We start from the raw sequence: 22,180 nt of genomic DNA, 5'->3' as shown, positions 1-22,180 counted from the left end.
AATTGGTACAGTAACAACCAAAATGTGGATACGGCATTCAGGCCGCAGTACTACTTTTTGTTATTGCTTTTTGACTAGTGTTCATTTCCGGGCGCGAACAAAAGCCGCCTCTTTCTTTCGGGGGATGATTTACGAGCGCCTCTCGTTGGAATTTCTTCGACTTAATTAGACGAGAGGGTTGGGGATGCAGGTGAAGGGGTGGACGTGCCGCGACACGTCGCCGGCAGATTACTCCGCATCCGGCTGGGACGCATCAGGACCAGCGCGTTTTTTAAGGGGAAGGATGTTATGTCTGGCGAAAGGGTGGAAAAGTGTTAAAAAATGTTGCGACGACGGACGAGGCGCAGGACCGGCTCTAACCAACCAAAAAAAATGTCTTCGTACCATCAGACAGACGCGAGAGTTCAGGTTGTTATTGTTCGACGCGATAAGAAATTCCAATGATTTATTTGCTGCTCGTGTAAAGATAAGTCGAAAATAATACAGACCATTATTGTGACGGACTTTGCATTCCAGGGTCACAAAAATACGAAATAATGCAAGTGGAAATGATGTGCACGGGCACACGGACGAGGAGTGTTCGGAAAAATTTCGTGGCGCCGGAACGGCGACAAACGTATTGTCCGGTTTTCGAGTTGCGCGCTCCGGGATTGTTTTCTTTTCGAGCTTGTCGAACACTCCGACATGCAAAAAAACTAATTAAGTCACGTGACTTTATCTTTTATGCGGAAGGAGAAGTTTCGATCGTTTTGCGCAGAATAGACCATTTACCAAATTAAAATCTACTTTCCATTCTAATTAAAATAATTTCGTCGTTAAAAGTTTCACCCGAGTCCCTAGAGTTTTCCAGGATGTTCGCGTCCTTTTTGTTTACCGCGATGCTGACTGATTTTTTCGCTCCAAACAAATCAAAGTTTCAGCTTTTCGCGGATTTGTTTACGACTTGCTCTGTGTTTAGTGTTCTCCGGTCAGATCACGATTTATCAGAATCTCGTTCTGTTGATGTTTTAATCAATTCTGTATTTGTAAAAATCAGACAACTCCAGATTTTAATTTATCTCGCGGGGTACTGCGCACCACTGTCGCTACCGAGCCGTCGCCGGTCGCGATGTGCCGCTCTGGTGACCCCGCACAGGTGATTACCCACCAGAACTGTCATTTTCGGCGTTTGTTGTAGTTTTTTCGCGGTTTGGCCCACCAGATCGGTCTCGTTGGTCGCCGCCACCGTTATCCAATCCGTTTACGTGGTTGTAATTTATTAATTTTGTCGTTGGGCATAACGAAGCCGGCGAACAGGTTCGAGCTTCGCGTCTATGAACCAGTCAATGCCCCAGAATATTATTTAATTCCAGGTTATTCAGTATTTAAATGATCTGACAAGTGCAGTTTGTTCTCATCGCTTTTCTGTTTTTTCATCCAATTCTGAGCTTATTCAATCTGCATACATTTGTAGTCTAGGCCATTCGTTGTCCGTTTCAGATTGAAATGGTCCCGGTTTATTCCGCCACGGACGCCATAAAAATTCATATTTACGACGGCGCATCTTGTTAACTAACGTTCTTACTATGGCGAGCCAGATTAATCATAAATGTTAATCTCGATTTTACAAATCGACCGCAATAAAATACGGACGAGGCGGTGTCCTCGCCATATAGAGCTCTGCGCTCGTTAACGGCGAAAATTCTTACGTACGTCTCTCTGGCTTAAGAGAAAAGTTTTCTTCAAGTCCGACTCCTAATCCCCAAGCCGCAACAACTGAGTAATCTTTAAAGACAACTTTATGCACACCGAGCAACTTCTCATGTCGTCATTAACCCACGAGAAATCATTTTATTTTAGACCTTACTGGAGGCTTTCTAAAATAGCGATATGCAAGTTTATTAAAATTATCTAAAAGTTATTTCACCGCCTCGATCCTGTTACTTTTTTGTGATTCAGATGTTTATTTTTAGAGTTCAATCTTACAAGCTTTTCGAAAGAATTTGATGCATTTTTAGTTGACCTCAGAATCCACACTCGACCATATTTTCTTCCAAATTAAAATGTCACAACGTAAACATGCTTGTCGAGTTGCAAAATTGCAGTCACTGTGACAATCGATCGATGTTTGCTTCCGACAAGGAGCAAGAACAAACGGAAGTCTAGTGGGACCAGGTCCGGCGAGTAAGATGTTAGAGATTTTGGATTTTCTCATGGGCTATGAGTCATATTATCGCTCCGCCTCGCGCAAATATTTCCAAGGTCACAGGAGAATCCAACACCTCTAAAAATATGAGAAACGTGCGCAAAATTTAAATTGGTTGGCGAGGAAGGAGGAGTTTAGATTCTCATTGTTAAAGATTTTTTTGGTCTGAGACGGTGAAAAAAAAAAAAACGGACAACTGGAAATTAAAATAGATGTTCCGTTTTGGGTGATTTTCCAAAGATTTTTTGATGAAATAGAAAGGAAAACCAAAACCATTTGACAGAACGACTTGACATTTGACAGTGGCTTGCACGATTGCTGAACACATATTTCCCAAGTTCAGAAACATTTCACATGTTCCAAAAATATTTCGAAAAATTCCATTTCAAACCTGTATTGCTTTTACACAAAGACCAGTTGACAGATCGACTTAGCACCTTCCAGTTGATGAAACATTCTAAAAAATCTGACATTCCGGGACTAACGGAAAAATAAAGCTTCATTGTGAAGCTTGTCCGATCGCTTTCGAGCAGGTCTGGAGCTGCTAGACCAGTGGCCGGAACGACTCGACGAGCGTGCGACGGCCGGAACGAAAGACTTTTGAAAGGTGATCGACGTTGGTGGATCGGATGAAGCGAAAAAAGCGATCTCGTCGAGAATTCAATAATCCGCGATGGAAGCGCGCCATCTATTTATACCGCGGCTGGAAACAGGAATGGGTATAAATAGTGCACAATGTCCTAATGTATTGATTAGTGGAGTGCATCCTGGAGAGAGGACACGTGCGGTGCATAAATCGGACGGGAGAGTCCTCCCGGGTTATTGCCGATAAAATGCTCGGAATCCTCCAAGTCGTCGTAAAAATAAGCCGCGGACATGGTCATCGGGAAATAAACAGAGGGAACATCTGTTTCGGCCATCTCTCAAAAATCCAATACTCTCCCTAATTATAGATTAAGTGCAAACGCGTACGTATCTATAACGTCACGCCGTTATTTTCGATATTAACCCCTCTATATTTACACCGGCGATCTATTAAAACATACTAGCGGTTCTATTTAAAAGTGGGAATCTGAAAATTTGTGCCAATCACTGACGTCTTGCGCTCGTCCGTTGTTTACTCTCGGCCACTTTTTCAGCCCCAACCCCTTCTAAATTCAGTCAGCGGGGTGCGTTTTCCGATTTCCCGACAAACCAAAAATACAGCCAAAAAACCGCCTCTCTATAAATACGGCGAACTTGACCAGCTCACGGTGACGTCGCCGCCGCTGATCGATCGCCCCCAGGACAGATCCACGTGCTCTTAATTAGCCCCAAAAATAACAACAATCAAGGAGGATTCCGTTGTTTCGGGGGCGGAAGATCGCGTGTGCGGCGGCGACGGTAGGTGCTGCCACCTGCGGACGGTCGCGACCAAACACTTTACAGGTCTCTGCCCGCTGATTTATTGCGAGGTTTTTTGTTGTTTACGCTTACGTAATAGGAGCGATCAATGCACTGGTGCGACGTTTATCTCTTTAATTTTGCACGGTCGGGTTTTTTGCCACCGGTAATGATGCGGAGGAAACAAAATCGTCGAGGCGACGGTCACGACAGCCGAAAGAAAGTCGTCTCTGAGCGCTCTAGAGCTTTTACAGCCGTGACAAAGCACGGATTTGAGGCGTATTGAGCGCGTCTGGATCGACCCAATCGAGGAACGCTTCCGGGCTTTTCTTTCGATTTTTCCGAGGTCATCAAAATCGACAGCTGCTGCGTTGTGTCAGTTGCAGTTGCGACATTTAGGAAATCGTAAAAATGTATTGGAAGCAATGAAAATCGAACAGGTCATTTATGTTGGGTTGATAAACGATTGAAATATAATTTTGCTGTTAAAAAAAAACTTAATAAATGAAGATATTTGTTGTTAATTAAAAAAATTGTTTAAACAACATAAACCACAACCAAAACATTTTATATTGCGTGTCCATGTACGGCGTATGGTGTCAAAATGTGTAAACAATTTACAAGAATAGATATAAAAATCTATCGTCTTGTTGCCATTTCCAGTTAAAGCGATTGTGCTATAAAAGAGAAAAACAAGAACATTCCAATGGGTTTATGTGGAACTGTGAACATTTCAGTTTGTTAAATGGGAATGTAAAATTTTTCCAAAAATTTTTCGTTTCTTTGTTCTTACGTCAAAAGTGTGAATTTCTACTTGAAAAATGATTAATGGAAAGTGATACTACATATTTACATTATATTTAGGTGCTCCATAATTTTTGGGAAAAGGAAAATGTCTTCGTGAGTGTTGTTTTATACATTTTTATCGTTTTGAAAATCGAAAGATCATTTTTGTTTCGTCAATATAACGTCATTAAGACACCTAAACATATCTTTTTTTATACAGGGTGGCTCAAAATTTGCGAATTCCGAATTTAGAGCGTTGTAGGGGATCACTTCAGTAGTCAAAATATGGAAATAAAAAAAAATCGGGACTCCCCCCACAAAAATACATTTGCCTCAAGGTGCACTCTTTGAAGTGTGTTTTCTTCAAATACAGGCTGAAGAGTTCAGTGTTTATTGTTATTTATGGTGCAGATGATTGTGGAAAATAGTAACGTAAAATAATTTTTTGAAAAAAAGCTTTACTTTGGCGCAAAAAATATTAAATTTTTGTAATTTTTCTTATATCTTCTTCAGGAAGAGCGAATTTTTTTTCCTAAGTATTTTTCGAGCTCCACTTGGTCCTTCCCTACCACGCTCTGAATTCGGAATTCGCGAATTTTGAGACACCCTGTATACATGTTTTTTACCTTCATATCCATAAATGTCTAATTCAAGACAATAAAAAAAAACTGTAAAATTAGATCGTGCTTCTGAAACGGAAAATCCAAAGATCTCGTTTTCTTATGCTGGGTTAGCTGTCAATTTTTATTAAAAAAAAAATTGCAAACATTTTCGATAAATCGTGCAACACCACAATCCAAAGCGTAAATAACATTTTTCAAAAATTCAATCGTCTCTGATCATTCAAGACGTCCTTATTTTATTTCTAATATGAAGAAGAAATGTTCAAAAGATAAAAATGAAAAGGTTGAAAATATGAAGGAATTTTTTGTAACATTTTCAATTTTATTTGAGAGAGGTTGGTGCTTTGTTTCGGTGAAAATTTTAATTTCCCCTCATAAATGAGTAATTTTGTCCGTCGAGAATGTTTATAAAATCCGATGAATTGTGGAGATGATTCGATTTCGATCGTGCACTTAATTACGTCGTCAATACGGTAGGCATCGGGGGCGGCAGGAGTCGTCGCGCAGCTTATGTTCCCGTTAATTGAGTGTATCGGAACAATGGGCGAGCACCCTCGGTGGTTGTTTCATCGCCCTCGGTGTGTTCCTCCGTGCGTGAGAGGTTCAAAGGGTCCCATCATCCTTGATCCTCTCGCTGTGATTTTAATGCGCATTATTTCGGCACAGCGGAATATCCACATCTGATTATCGCTTTTTAACCAACCCCCACAATGCTTCTTTCCACCTTGGTCGTAGCCGGCGATTTCCGCGTTGGCGTAAACAAACCGGAGGGGTTGCCGTCCGCCGCCGCCGCCTCCTCGATCGTGGAGCAATTGAACGTCGTAATTGGTAATCAGTGGTGGCGTGGAGACCGCGACACGTGTCACAAACAAGTGCCCACGTGATGAATACGCGCACCCCTTTGAATCGCCCCCTCCTAGGCCTGCCCTGGTCGTTTGTGTATTATGTTATTTTAGGATTTAACAAGGGTTTCTACTTGACATCAAAGGGGGAGCAACCGGCAAACAGCACACCGTCAATATTTGGCCGGTGCAAATATGCGATCCGGTCATGCCGGTTTATTAAAAAACACACCCTCATTATCATAAAATACTGAATAAATAAATAAAAGCGGCTGACGCCGCCGCCGAAGCCGGTGATTAATCGGATCGACCCACGACAAATAAATGATTAATTTAATTAGGGCGGCGCCAGAATTGAAACAATCCAGAATGGAGACGCGAGGGTAAATAAAGGGATAAGCGACCGGCAACCCCAAACGCGAAGTTAATTACCCCGAACAGTGGTTGGTTCGTGACTTTGCGGCCCATAAATCATAATTCATATGCAGGGGTTGGATGAATACAATGCGGTGTGTTCGCCCCACTCGATGTCTTCACGCCTCGCTCTGCCACCATTCGAGGATTTATTGATTAAGCCAAACAAATTATGCCGAAATTACGACAGCGGGGCGGCTCCGCAGGCACCAAACCGCAAAACAATAACATCCGTTCAGACCCAGAAAAAAGCCAGAGTTGGGGTGGTTTCCCATCAAAAAGTCGTTTCTTGTGGGAACGGCTGAGGTTGCCACAGGTGGTAGGGTAAACCAAAAAGTGGACCGAGTACTGTGGCCAAGTGCCTAGCGCGCCACTTTACATTCGCGAGGTCGCGGGTTCTAACCCCGGTGCCGCCTGACCAGGTGTGGGTTTTTTTCAGAGGTTTTCCCACAGCATCACATCGTGGTATGTCTCATATCACAGATAAGACGAATGCTGGGTCAGTATAACCTCTCAGTACCTACCACCTTCCTTCCGCACCCATCCTCACCCTACCCATCCTGAATCTTCCCGTCAGTGTCGCTGAAAATGCTCGGGAAATCCTCAGCAGCCCGCCCGCCCCCCTTCGGGGACAGAATTTTTGGAAACTTTTTTGGCTTGAAAGAACGAAATTTTAGTGCCCAAGCGTGATTTCCTAATTTGAGTGGCATTTCTTGAAGGAGTTTTCTGTTCTAGAAAAAACTTGTGAAAAAGATAAAAGTTAAACTTCTAGTTTAGGTAAAACAGAAATGTATTTCATTTAGAAGGAGTAGAAATGTGAAAAGAATGATCAAAAAACACTTTGGAAAGAGTCACACATGACTATTCCAAAAGATGAAGTTTGACAATTAAAAAAAAAATTAGGGAGATTTTGCAAAATGTTACAAAATAGTAGATTATATCATTAAGACTAGAAGTGAGTCTTTTTGTGCTAAGCGCAGAGATTGAGACGAAGTCGAGGTCGCCAACTGGGTGAAGCACAAAAAGACTCACTTCTCCTCTTAATGACATACTATTTTATCCGGACTTGGCGTCTCCACCTGCCAGACTGACTTTTCCCGAAGAGAATTAGATTTGTAGAAACCGCCTCCGTGCCTCGGCAACCGCCCCCTCCTCCGCTTGCCCCCTCCTTGTCCACCATTTGTTTGGGTGGCTGTCATCCCGATCCGATTTCCTTGGAAGTCGTCATTTCCCGACGCAACAAGGCGGCGGAAAATTCTGATTAGTGGCGCGCGTCCCTCGGGACGTCTCTTCCGGGACAAACCGCGCGATGCACGCGCCCTGTCTTTTCGCATTTCACGGTCGACGTGCGACACGCCTTCTGACGCCGCCACCGAAACCAATATCGTCGTTGTGCGGCGTCGGGCGACAGCCGGATCATCGGGCGCCAATCCGACACGATGATCGAAGCCGCCCGACAAAATCTGAATAGGATCGCCGCCGTCGTAAAGAAGCTCCGTCGTGCCACTTCCAGGGGCCCGGATTTATGGAACACGTGAAGGCTGTTGTTCCTGGCGGGCCATCACTCACGACGGTGTGCCTCGTAAATCAGGGCCGGATCACGGTTCCCACTCCATAAACTTCGTGGAGGTTTATTCCTCGGGATCCGCCGGTCGCGTCGATTGTTTTATAATAAACAACGTCGAGTGGTCACTGGAGGCGACGAAGGAGAATGATGCGGTGTGACGACGCCCTGCGGCGTTATAAAAAGAAATAATCCAGAATGGAGTGTGGATGTGACAAGGAATATAAGCCTTAGACGGGCTGTTCCCCGGGGATTTGTCATGTCAACCCACAATGCACGAGATATAATGCTGTAGAAGGGACGGGGGCGGCGGGATTAGGGACCGGCTTTCCTATCGGAGTTATTAGCACTCTTCTCTGCACTAATCCCTCACGTAATCCCATAGTTTTACCAAACCAAACAAACGGGACGCTCCACAGTCGGCCCGGGGACGGCGTAACTCTCCCGATGACAACTTTTATACGACGACTATATTTAGACGCACCAAATCAACTATCATTAGAGTGCTCCCGACTGACAGCGATAGTTCTTAGGGAGCTGTACCAACAAATTTTAGAAAGCACTCTTTCATCCAGACACAACGCCAACTGTAAACGTAGTTGGCTGTGCAATTTCACAACGCGTACCATCCTAAAGGTACGTCGATGTGATTACTTGGTTGCCTACGCATAAGGGGCTTCGAGACAAACATGTGACGAAAAATTAAAATCATTCACAAAATGACACAGCCAAAGACAAGTGACACTTGATTGCTCTTGTGTCATGCACGAAATTTGCAAAGCGACAAGTGCGAACTGTCAAATGTCAAATTTTGAAATTCAGAGGAGGAAGCAAATCTCTACAAGTATAGGTAACTAGGATATAAGAAACATTTATGATGATCTTGTATTAGGGATGAAATGGTCCCCGGAAGCACCACTTTGCCCAGTGCTTAGTCCCATTGTGCTCACGTGGAGTTCACGTGATTTGGAGCGAAAGGAGCAAATCAATATTTTGTTCGTAACGGGGGTAGGTTTTTAAGTTTTTTGATGCGCGTTTCGAGAAAAATTGACCGTACAAGGAGATGTCCGTAAGGGGTGGGGGGGGTTAGTAGTTGGGGAGATGTCCGTAAAAAGAGTTGTCCGTATTGAGAAATTGCATTTGCAGGTATTTGAGGTTTTTTCAAATTGATGCGCGTTTCGAGAAAATTGACCGTACAAGGAGATATCCGTAAGGTGGGGAGATGTCCGCAAGGGGAGTAGTCCGAAAATTGCAGTATTGAAAATTATCTGGGCAAATGTACAGTCGTAATTATCGTTGCGGAGCGGGAGACGTGGCTTGGCGGCGTTGCGGGGGCGCGTTTACAATTTCTTCTGCGGCAATAAACAGTTTCATAAGCCGGGCGAGTTAATATAACCGAACTGTGTAAACAGATGCATAATTCGGCCGCGGCCTGAACAAATACGTTGCACGCATTCAAAGCCCGGTCCTGCTATTTTCCACAATGTCGCTTTATTGTCTAATAAATCATAATGCAGGGATTTATTACGATCTGGCCTTCTTGTTGGCGTTTTTATTATTTCCGCTTCTGTTTCCTCCGACAATTGTTTATTATTCCTTCAGCGCTTCGATCTAATAATAATGCTTTTGATTTCGGGGCGTCGCCGCCTCCGCCGGATTTGCATTATTTAACGGCCATATCCCTTTTGTGGTCGGTCCTGAGGCGCAGATAAAACGGAATACGGCCCGGAGGCGCTTTCGCCGCCCGCATCTCCCCGAAGAACCCTCGAGCGAGCTTGACGGCCGCCGTCAACGCTTTTTCGCGTCGTCTTGCGAGTCCGGGCGTCGCGGGCAATTTTTTTCCGGTGGTGCGACGCTCCTCCATATTAAATTAAGTCGTGGCGGCGCGATTTATGGGCGGCCGTTTCGAAACGGACACAAAAAAATACACAACAAATGTCCCATTAATATTAATCCGGGCTGTATTTCAGTCGGGCGCGTTGTGAATCTTTTAGTATTCGGGTTATTGGTGAGGATATTGTCGTCTGTAAATTTGTACTTTTAATTTTAGATTCGTTGTTTACCGAAGAAAAGCTCTCGTATAAATAGGAGGTCGTATTGTTACTTTTTCTCGAAGAAAATCGGGAAATGACGGGCGCCGCCCGAAATAGCGCCATTATTACCGTGAATTATGTCCCCCGAAAAAAAAAGACACAATGAACGCGGCAAATTTATCGGGCGCGATTAGGTCGGCGCTCGCCTCCAGATTTATTTCTTTTTAAATTGGTTATTAAAGTTGTATCTTGTCCCAAAGCGAGACGTTTTATTAACGAACGGAGTGATATATCGAGGGAGAGTCCGGAGCTTTTGGCAGCTCACGTGCCCAGTTCTGTCCCATTTCTTTGGAAATTTTTCAAATGGATAATTAGCGTAAAACCAAAATAATAGCTTCATTTCACTGCAGCTCGACCATGGTGCCTACTGAAAAAATCGAACGCACCGGGACGGTGTAAATTTGGAAAACTACACCGATAACCTTATTTCCGCTGGAAACTTGCCAGTTATTAATTTGATAATTACGCAAAATTACAAGCTCGATGCCGTCGCGTCACCGCCAACAAAACATAATTGCGCACAACGATCGCACGAATCAACCACCCCAACGGAGAAATCACATTTCATTTTTAATCACCATCCAAGGAAGCTCAAGCATCTGTCGCGACTTGACCGGCGGAAGTCAGGTCGGAGCTTGGATCCGGACGCACCGGTCATCTGGGAGAGCGGTCACGTGGGCAATAAACGCCAAGGTGCAAACAAAAACCATATTTTTTACAAGAAATTTTTTTTTCCAAGATAAAAGTATAGAGAGGAAACGAGAGAGTTTAACAGTTTGAGAATAATTAATGGACACGAATTTCAGAGTAAATAATAAGACAAACAGGAACACTTACAATAAACAGTGAGGCTCTCGTGACAACATAAAAGAAAAAGATCTAAAAATAAACGTTAAGATCAAAGAAATCTGGACGGCTTATCTAAAGTATCTTGAGAGTATAAAGGAAACAATTAAATAAAATCGCAGTAGGTTATTGTCTTGTCGTGGTCTGCATAATCTGACAGCTGTCAGCAAGCAGAGGTTGTTTCATCTGACATTTTTTTTGTATTTATTTAAAAACAAAACAATAATTTCCGGACGGAAAAATCTTTGAAACTTTCCATCTCACGCGTAACGTAACGTAAGTGTCCACTTGATCGACGAAAGTCAGGTCGGAGCTCAATCCAGACGTGACAATAAACGTCAGCTGTGACAGGGGTGAAGTAGGTGCGAGGGATAAGCAAATGTGCTATTTATGCTTAAGTATAAGCAAATACATCTTTTGTAAGACAATAATGATAGAAAAAAATGTCTTGTGAAGAGTTTTTGGAATTTACGTAAGTAAGTGCTAAGCGCTTAGACATTTCGATTTTTTCATTTGACGCTTGATTTATTAACTGTCAGTATAACTGTGGCACTCATCTATTTTCGAAATGAAGAAAAATGAAAAGAAGATATTTAGAAAATTAGTAATAATGATAAAATAATAATAAATGAAATATGTAATGACGTGTGAACGAGCTTTCATTTAGATTTTTTTTTTGCTAAAAGGATTATTTTTTCTTGTGCTGGAGATGTGAAAAAATAAAGAAAAGGAAACCATGGACAGTTTGAGTAATCGAGGGACAGGAATTTTAGAGTAAATAAAAAGACAAACGAGGATACTTACAACAAACGGTGAAGCTTTCATAACAACACAAAAGAAATAAATCCAAAATAACACTTTAAGATCAAAGAAATCTAAACAGCTTGTGTAAAGAATGTAAGAGTATAAAGGAAATTTCGTCCGATTAAAAAAGTTTAAAACATTTTGAAATTTTTCATGTTGCGCTTAACGTAACGTAAGTCCATTTGGCCGGCAAGAGTCAGGTCGGAGCTCAATCCGCACACCACAATAAACGTCAGCTGTGACAGCTGTCACGTGGTCGCCATGAACAATTATAGTCTGTTTTTTAATCAAAGAACCACGACCTGTTGATTTAGGTTTGCAATAATAAAATTTCACTAAATTTAGGCAATTTAATGATATCTATTGGCTATGTTATGTCCTTGAAAGTAGGCAACCTCGCATTTAAAATTTGAACGTGTTATTAAAAATGCCTCGGAAAGTGAGACATTTATTAAACTCTCAAATTGGTTGTTATTAGTTGTTATTAACTTTATTAACAGGCTGCGCTACTAATATCTCTACATAATTTCAATTTTTATATGGTGAAATTTTTCACCCTACGTCAAAAGTGTACAATGTTGTCTATTTTGGGTGTAAATTGCGGTGTTGGTGGTTCTTTGATAAAAAACAGACTAAAGTCGATTCAAAAATCAAAAAACCACCACCTGTTGCTTTAGGTTGGTAAAATTTAAAAAACCCTAGGCAGATATTTTTTCATACTATGTTGGTAACTATAAATTATGACATTTATTTGATGCAAAATAAAATCCAATTGCTTTGAATTTCGTTCATAGATTAGCAGCACGTTTCATTTATTTATTGATTCTTATTATTTTTACTTAAACATGTCGAGAAAAACAAGACACTTAATAAACATTTAACCTCAAAATTACAAGTCTCACCAAATTTTACACTAAACAGCGTTACCGATAGTAATTATCGAGGAAAATGCGACGTTGTGGGTTTTTGATTTTTGAATGGACTTTATTATGTAGTTGTGATTTTTACGGTCTTTTAAAAACAAACAAATCCCTTGGAAGGCAACAAGAAATGACAAGAAAAAAATTGTGAAGAGTTTGACACTACCAACTGTGACACTTTAAGAATTATTTAGTCCATTTTCGAAATGAAGAATAGAGAAAACTCAAAGAGTAGTAATAAAAATAACAATAACACAAATGATGTGTGAACGAACTTTTATTTAGAGTGGTTTTTACCAGAAACGTCAGTTTTTTTTCTCACTGTGTTTTTGTTGAGAACGTCTAGTACATCGAATAAGTACAATAAACTGAAGCTCTCGTAACAATACAAAAGAAAAAGATCTAAAAATAAACTTTACGCTCAAAGAGATCTAGACAGCTTATCCAAAGAATCGTGGGATTATGAAAGAAAATAATCAAGACAAGCAGGTCTTCGGTATTCGATAGTTGTCAGCTTAAATTGTTTCAATTTTTTTTTTGGTCCGATTTATAAAACGCACTTCGGCGGTTTGACGTCTCTGCTCATCCGTCACGTGACTTCCGGCCAAACCTGGTCCGAAAAAACGTCGCAACGCGCGTCGCTGTGAAAACTCGTCGGACGTCGCAGGAACGCGACACTTGGTCGTGAGGCAACGCGTCAAATCCGGCCGACGTTTTGGCAAAATCACGGCCCGCCACATTACATCTGTTGAACACATGTCGGTCGCAGGGGGCGTCGCTTCTCTGCCTGCTCGATTTAAAACAGATCTTCGTGCCGCAACAATAACGTATTGTCGGACGGGGGAGCCCCGGAACGTCCCCCGATCATCAGCCTAATGAATAAAATATATCCGCGTAACAATGCAGATCAAAGCGAGCTTAGACCGTTCCCCCCATTAAGATCACTGACGAAGATACTGTCCAAACAAGCCTTTATAATGTCAGTCGGGGGCATAAAACAAATGAAAACGACCTTTGAATGTGTGCACGTTCAAAGAGCTTTTTGTGGTGGTGGTGGTGCGTCCGCGAACAAAGTCGGACGATGGCTCTGATTGGATTTTTTTTTTTTGGTGTATTTCGTGTGTGCGCGCTGCCCCGACGTCGCTACTATTATTTTTAAAAAGTTGGGAAAACAAACGTGTTTATTTTAGACGGTCTTTGATACACACCACCGGGCTTTATTGTTTTAAGAGTTAATATGTAGCGCGAGGACCACGCCAGTTTATATTTCCCCGACCAAATCGAATATTTCCATTAGGTCCATGTTGATGTACTTTTCGGGAACTTTGATCTCTCTGCACTTCATTGGCGCACTTTATTCTTTACACTTTTCCTGAATCATCCTGAAACCGCTCTCTGTTCCACGTCCATTCACAGTTGACGTCTGCACCGATTTTATGTGTCCCACGTGTATATACAAAGACATCGACTCTCCATTTTTTTTCGCTCTCCGCCGCCACCGCTTTGTTCAACGCTGGAAACGTCGCTTCTCTTAATTGCCCCGCTGCGATCCCGAGCCCTTGTTTACACGATCCCACCTCCGGAAGCTGCAACACTCACCGACGATCGATCGACCACTTGCCCGGCGGAAGTCACGTCGCCGATTGATTCGGACGTCGCGTGGCCCCCGAACTCCAAATTTCGCGCCGCACGAACCCAAACAAACAAATAAAAAAATTCAAACAAACACAAAAATATGTCCCTTGTAGTAACTGTACCGCACTAAAAGTAAATCGACGTGATTGCTTGGTTGCCTAACAACAAGGGTGTCAAAGAATGATTTGCGACTAGTAAACCTGCTGGAACGCCTGATTTGTCCCCAACAGAGCGCCAATGGTGCACAATGCTATTTTTCGCAGATATCGCAACAAAATCGCTCGACACTGACCAGGTGTTTCATCTTGGAATAAAATTGAGACACTTAACGTCTCCGTTGTGTGATTTAGTGCATCCAAAACACAATCTGTGCTCTCCTCTCGCCAGCTAATTATAATTAGTTGTGAAAACTACATTTCAAACAAGAAAAAAAGTAATGAGGGGAATAAATTTAATGTGCGAGCTTAAGTAATGTCGATGTATTTGTCGTTTTTTTGTTGTTGTTGTTGTTGGAGTGGAAGGATTTGATTTGATCGGGAGAGAATTTGGACTTTCTAAATTTACATTTGTAGAAAAACAGATCGCGTTACAAGAATCACACCGGCGATAACAATATATCTGTGTCGGAAGAATTCGTGGATCGCGTCGATGAAATTTTTCGTTTTATCGTTGTTATATCACGTTGCGTCGTTATGTAAATGTTAAAACGTTCATGGATTACGTGATGGTCTTACTTATTAAGTGTAACCACTTAAGCGATCTAACATAACATGAAATGGTGGAGAAGAACACAACACAAGAAAAAGCGCAATTCCAGCGGAGATGATCGACCTCCTGCAGTATTCCCAACACCACCCGTTCTTGTTCTTGGCCGGTCGAGTAATTAACACGCACCGGAAGTGATACATCATGTCGTAATAATGACCGACACCAGAATATCTTGTCCTCTTGATGCTCTTATTCTCGGTCCTCTGCCAACGCCTCCAGAAATATGCGAGGTTCACGGTTTTCCAGCGGTCGCGTTTGATGACCTAGTGGTCGGGGGGAGCGTTGTCACGACGATGATGGTGACGACGACGAGGGCGGCGTCTTCGGCGGGGTCCGATTGATAACAATTTGGGTTGGGATTCGGTGCGGCGTCAGAAATGTGCACTATGTACGAGAACTGCAGTGAATGGGAGATAAAATTGGCGGCGTGCCGGCGTATATTTAGTAGCCGTAGGCGGCTTGGCAACCTGCGAATATTTGGAAAAAAGAAACATGGAGAATGTAACAGGCGAACAATCCCCTTGTGTATCATCTTTGTTTGCGTATTTTGTTGACGATGGATTTGTCTTTTGCAGCCCCAACAACTGGTCAACGAGACCCACAAACAACTGGAGTTCCAGAGGCGGCAGCAAGAGCAGATGCTGCAGCAGCAGCAGAAGCTCCAGGAGCTGCAGGGCCAGATCAGCGCGCAGTACGCGGCCGGCGGAGTCAGCCCCCAGAGCTTGATGTTCCTGCCGTTCTTGGAGCAACTGCGCGGCCTGCAGCCCCCCAAGTCGCTCGCCAACCACGTGAGTAGCCGCCCCCCGCGTGCAATCTCGAAATTACGAGAGTCGTTGCAGATGCTGCCGCCGCACCAGATGCCCAGCTGGATCTCGGCGACGGCGCACCTCGCCCACATGTCCGCGGCGACGGAGAAGCGCTCGCCGACGCCCCAGAGGACGCCGTCGCCGCCGCCGCCGCCCTCCGACCCCGACGCTCCGCTCAACTTGTCCAAACCGAAGTCGTCGAGTTCGGGGTCGGCGGGGTCGAGTCCACAGAGCGCGCCCGCCGGATTGCAGACTTTCAACGACCAACCGGTGGCGGCAACCGCCCCCAAACTTCTACCTCCCAGTTTAGTGATGCCGAGGGCGTTTCTCCCGTACGCGGGGCTGCCCCCGCAGTTCAGCCCGCTGCCCCCGAGCGTCGACAGGAGCAAGCAGGGCAAGGACGACAAACAGCCGCACTTTCCGATGCACATGTATGGGTTGCCGGCGCCGCCGCACATGGGGGGCAGGCCCAAGGACGACGGCGGGATGAAGGACGAGACCGACTTTATGGCGGCGTGTCACAGTGAGTCTCTCAGATGGAGGAAATATCTTCATCAAAATATAAAAAAAAACACAAAAGACAAAATGTGTTTTGTTGCAGTGTGGGGCGGGCCTGATCCCAATTTCAAGCTGGACGAGAACTCCGAGAAGGCCAAGATAATCCGGCAGCAGAGCAAGCGCGACTCGGAGAACAAGCCGCACATAAAGCGCCCCATGAACGCGTTCATGGTGTGGGCGAAGGACGAGCGGCGGAAGATCCTGAAGGCCTGTCCTGACATGCACAACTCGAACATATCGAAAATCCTGGGGGCGCGCTGGAAGGCCATGTCGAACGCCGAGAAGCAGCCCTACTACGAGGAACAGTCCAGACTGTCCAAACTCCACATGGAGAAGCACCCCGACTACAGATACCGCCCCCGGCCGAAGCGCACCTGCATCGTGGACGGCAAGAAGATGCGCATCTCGGAGTACAAGATGCTGATGCGCCAGAGACGGCAGGAGATGAGGCAGCTGTGGTGCCGCGACGGCGCCGCCGACATGAACTTCTCGCTCTCGGCCAACTCGGAACTGACGTCTCCGGCGACGTCGGCGTCGGGACGGCCCAGCGTGTCTCCGCCCCTCGGCCTGATCAACGGCGCGGGGCCCAGCTCCGAGGGGTTCTACTACCCCCACGACAGCACCTCGCCCGACGCCCTCAACTTCGCCCAGGAGCACGCCATGGCCTACGACTCCAGTCCCAGGAACGAGGACGAATGAGCCTGGCCCAACAGGGAAAGCGCTTTCCCTTGGTATTGAACGGGTCCAGGCCCAGAGTCTCGCGGGCCCCTGTACAAATCGGACGAGGCGATTCTTCGTGCCATCGATGACGACGGCCCCGGACTATTGGATTAACCTAAAGTTGGTGTTGTAGTTGTATTGTTATGTAGATATCTTACTCTAGATCTTCAAGTTATTTATTACACTAGTTTTAGCGTTTTTCTCTTTGTTTTTATTTTGTAAATCATGTAAAGTTTTATACATAGTTTACACATTGCATTGTCACGGATCAGCTTTACTTATCGACTTGTTTTAGTTTTTATTTGTTATCTTTGAAGCGATTCTAGTCTTCTCATTATTCTTGTCGCGTCGAGTCCTAGCTTTAGCACGTCTACGTCTGTCGATCCTGGTACAAATCTGCTCAATAATAAGAGGACTAGAGTTTTTCACAAAATCTTTAAGTGCAATGTACCTATCATATAGATTTGTTCTCAACTGTTGACGTTTATATATTTTAATATAAGAGCCAGTACTTTAAGTAATTATTATTTATTTTCAACAGTTTTGTACTTGTACAGTGACTCAGTTATAAGTTACTTTAGCATACACAAACTATGTACTTAGACATAAAACTTATCTCTCATATACATTATACATTATATAATTCAGAAAGGTCAAAGTAGTACTATGTTAAGCAGTAAATTTGGTATTTACAGGTCACGATTCAGTTATCCGATGGCCAAGCAGTTTTCTCTTGTCGCAGTCATTTTCATCGTGGCATGCAGGTTACAACGCAGACACCCTCCCGCATTTTTCATTTTCCGACAGAACAAAAATCATTTGTGCGCACGCACATCCGCCGCCACCGGTCAGCCCTGTGAGCCCCAGAACTCCCTCTCGCGTGCGCACCGATAACACTCCGATTCGGTTCTTTAAACCTACATAAAAATGTGATACCTGTTATTAGGTATAGTGTAAATTTTAGTATTTACTCGATTAGGTATGCACGACAATTATGAAAGAGATACGAGAATGTGTAGTGCATTTAAAATATTCCATAATGCATCATAGGGCTAGTGAGTGTTTGTAACAATACCATTCTCAATGTAAAATTATATTGTAAGTCATGTATCGCATCAAATGGTTACAACTGAAATGTCTACTAGGAAATAGGCTCACTGTTCTTTTCTGTGCCAAATTCGAACAAATAAACTATAAACTATAGTGAATGGCGAGTTTTATTGTGCGTTTTATTTCACCTGTCATTCATAAAATCGAATCGTAAAGAGTTAAATGGGTGGAGAGAGTCGTAACACCCCGGATTAATTGTTTTTCGTGAACATGTGTCTTCACGGGTGCAGATTTGGACAGTTTACACAGGTAAATCCTGCTGCTCGCTCGATCATCATCAATTTCGTTCCACTTCTGCTTTCATTCCTCACTCTCTTTTTGCATCTTTACGGTTGCACTTTTTGCCCCGAGCCAGTTCTCGAATCACCTCGTAAATGATGCGGCCAAGACAATAAAAACAAAATATTTGTCTTTCTTTGTTCAATAAATTGTGGGGTCTTTGATGTTCGTGTTTGGAGAGTGCGGAGGATCATTTTACTACTCTTTGGATTGTGCGTGCGGCAGTAAATTCCTCGACGATTCGATTAGTTCCAGCGTAGTCTTCGAGAGGGCATCGTTGAACTCTTCAGGTCATCCAGGTGTAGCTTCATCTCGGCGAAACTGTCACATGTCGAGAGTGAGGATTAAATGCGCTTTATGGCTGTTTACAGCTTCTCTCGCCGGCTGAATTGACTCGCGTGCTTGGTACTTCTTGAAAGCTCGCATTATTTATAGGGTGACGCGATAAATTACAGAAAATCTAACCTCTCCACCTCGGTTATTTATTTCTTCTCGTCTTTGTATCGGTGTTACGCGTTACGTAATGTTTCTTTGACTTTACATAATTTCCATTTCCTTATCGTAATTTCATGTCTGTACAACACGTTCAAAAAACATCCGGACTGTTAAACACAAAATTGTTGTTTTTCAGGGTCACTAGTTATTTTCATATTATCCGGTTGGTATCCGGATTTTTCAAATTTAATCGTATTTCGTTTTATTGACGCGAAAGACGAGAACCTACGTAGCAAATTACATTACGTGGAACAAATGAGGTTAAAGAAGTGATTAAAATGATAGTGACGATGATGACATAACCTACATTTATTTTATTATTAGATCTGAGGTAAGTACACTCTAGAGGGAATATTTAATAACGGAGTACAGTCGAAACAATCATTTTATTCAAATTTTCAATTTGACAGTTCAATTTTGCTATATTTTTGAAATGCACTTTCTCCATTTCCTTCTCTTTTTTCTGTCGGGGTCCGTAGTTTTATTTCAACAACGAGTCCACAGTATTTTATTGGGAACCTCTTTTCTCTCGCATCCATTTGTTTATAAAGTTTTCATCCACATTTTACATCCTATTTCACTTTTTTTTTCCATCTCTTTACATTCGTTCCTTTTGACTTTACTAGGTTTAAACTGACAGTGTTTTTTTTTTCATTTTTGTGTTTCCCTGTTGTCTTTCTATTCCTCTAATGAAATAAATCAGAGCTGAAATGTATCTACATATTTATTAATTTTTGTTAATCCTCAGTTTTAGGAATTTCAAACAAGAAGTCCACCACATTCCAATTGAAACTTATTTTCTACACTTACATCACTGATATTTGCTTTCTCTACATTCGCTTTCGTTGATGCTTCTCTTTTCTTTCTCCCTCTCTTCAAATTTTTATCTACTTTCTTATTGTCTTTATTTTGTACTGAAACAAACCAGCTTTGTACTTTTATTATTTTTAAAAAATGTTCCCCTCTTTCTTGTGTCAATCCAACATTTGTTCTTTTTAATTTTTTCTTTTCCTTCTTTTCCATCAGATTTCACATGTACATTTCCCTTTCATTCCCAAATTCTATCTCTTTTTCTTTTTCTTCCTTCAGCTTCTCTCGTACATTTGCATATTGTGACAAATTCCAATTCATTTATAATTCTTCTGCCGCTTTTTTACCATTTATATGTATTCTATTTTTATCTTATATTTTTTTGACGATTACCCTTTCCTTTTTATCTTTGTTTACTTTCACATTGCTTCCGATCCACTAACTTCCAAGCAAAGCAAAAAAACACTTTCCAAACAAAAGACAATTTTACTCAAAGATTTTTATTCTCCTCTCATCTTTCTTTTTGACTGCGCAATCCTTCAAACACAATTTTTAAATCTTTCCTGTACACTACACCTTCATGCTAATTTCTTTCTTTACTTCCTTGTAAGTTTGTAACTCTCTCTTCCTATCCATTTTTTTCCTATTCTGCAGTATCATTGTTCCTACTTCTTTCTTTCTTTATTTTTTTGTTACTTATTTCCTCGTGCAGCCACTTCTTTATCTGTATTATTTGGCTATAAAATCTCTTCTTTTCGCCTTGTACTTCCCGCTTAAATTCTGTCTATTTTGTTCGCTTAATTTTTATGTTTTACAATGTTATTTTCAATTTTAATTTTTTTCTTTTCTGCTCTTTTCATTAATCCACCTACTGTACGTCAAAAAATCTTTTGTTTCTCCAGCTATTTCTCGTGTTTGTAGCATTTATCTCGTCCTGAATTTTTTTTCAATCAGATTGAATTCTAATTGTTCTCTTTTCTTTGTTTTACCAGATTCGTTTTTCGGCTTAACTTCTTTATTGTCCAGTTTTTTGTCAAGATTCTGAATAATTATGATAATCACTGTTGTAGTTCCATCTAGAGCGTCGACACTTCGCGTGAAATGTCCAATCTCCTAAACCAGTTTAGCAATTAACTGTTTGTTATTTATCACACGATAATGTCGGCCCATCACATAATTTACGAGAATTTCTCCGTAAAAAAACGACCAGTTTGAGGAAATGGCCGCATAACGAAATGTCATCGAGTCACGTCCGTCAACGTTGGGCAATTTTCGTGTTACATCTTCACCGGAAAACTACTTCGTCCAGGAGTGCGCTCGTCCGAATCCGTCCATCGGAAAATATTCTAATTAGGCGCACGGCACGGTTACAAATCATTTGACATTTCTTAATATCCGGGATAAAAGTTTATTCGGCCGGATCTGAGGCAATAACGCAATAAAATATCATACACGCGTCCAAGAAAAGCAAAGCAAAAATAGCTATGGCAAAATTGTATAATTGCGGCGTCAAGGTGAGTTTATCGACCTGATCCTGCGAGTCCAGTCTAGACCGACAGGTCTAAATGCGATGATGACGGGAAGACCGAAGAAAAACAGTCAACAGTCTAACAACCTTTTGATTTTTTGCAAGGATGATTTGTCCCGGCGAGTGCCAAGGTCTCGCCGTTTGCGATAAATCAACGCGTCTTAACCTTGATGCCTGATCCATCACAACTCGAATCAAAGAACTGTCTTCCAGCCTTGTATCCGGAAAAAAATTGACGGCGCGGGTTATTTTTCCCGGTCAAGCTCCAACGAACACCATCGCGTGAAGTACTACCAAATTACGTGAGCAAAACAAGTACTGGTTCGAAGCAGTACACCGCCGCGAAGAGGTCATCACCGAAAAACTGAAGGAAATGACAGGACGCTCCAGGATGATGACTTGGCAAGTGTCTCGACGCAAAATCCAGAGACACCTTTCAACTGTCATCTCCATTGACAGTCATAAATTAACGACTTCCTTGCAACAATAAATTCCCTAGGCTAGTTTTTTATTTTGACAGTTTGCAATGTTTGATATAAAAATTCAAGGTTAGCCGGATGAGATTTTATTTTATTTTTGAAATATTCCAAAGAATTCAGATCTGGATTTTTTCTCGACGCGTTACAAAACGCCCCTTCAAGAATTTCTTCGTCAAAAAGGAGTATCGAGAACTTTCGTTCCAATAAAAAACACTTTTTGGTCAAATTTGTGTCGGCAACATTTTGAGGATTTCTCGAGGTAAAGTAATTCAAACTGTTACCAAGAAGTAATTTTCAATCAATTTTCTGAAGCAAAAAAAGTGTTCAGTGTCTCGACTTTCAATCTTCATAGAAACATTCTTCTTCACCAAGGCTGCTCCGAGAAGGTTTAGGAGATGAGAGTATTTTAAATATATTCCACGAGTGTTTTGTAGGATCTAGGTGTGGATTTCATGCTGGTAGTCGAGACAATTTGAATTCCAACGTCGCAAGTACTTGAACTGATTTAATAATTTTTTTGGCACAACTTTAT

The 22,180-nt window shown here is 42.4% G+C and overlaps 1 protein-coding gene across 5 annotated transcripts in view; it reads left to right on the top strand.

The window, feature by feature from the left end:
- LOC138133375 (transcription factor SOX-5-like) overlaps positions 1-18,155 on the top strand; it is a 114,361-nt gene extending 96,206 nt beyond the window's left edge. For all 5 annotated transcript variants that reach the window (XM_069051272.1, XM_069051275.1, XM_069051271.1 and 2 more), the window contains 3 exons: positions 15,439-15,651; positions 15,703-16,192; positions 16,271-18,155. In XM_069051272.1, the coding sequence (XP_068907373.1) occupies positions 15,439-15,651; positions 15,703-16,192; positions 16,271-16,926 (1,359 nt within the window). In that variant the 3' untranslated portion in view covers positions 16,927-18,155. The remainder of the gene's footprint in view (positions 1-15,438; positions 15,652-15,702; positions 16,193-16,270) is intronic.
- The last annotated feature ends 4,025 nt before the right edge of the window (positions 18,156-22,180 follow it).

The sequence above is a fragment of the Tenebrio molitor genome, chromosome 6 (genome assembly GCF_963966145.1).
Source record: "Tenebrio molitor chromosome 6, icTenMoli1.1, whole genome shotgun sequence".
NCBI classification, from domain to species: Eukaryota; Metazoa; Arthropoda; class Insecta; order Coleoptera; family Tenebrionidae; genus Tenebrio; species Tenebrio molitor.
This window is presented reverse-complemented; position numbering and strand designations above follow the sequence as displayed.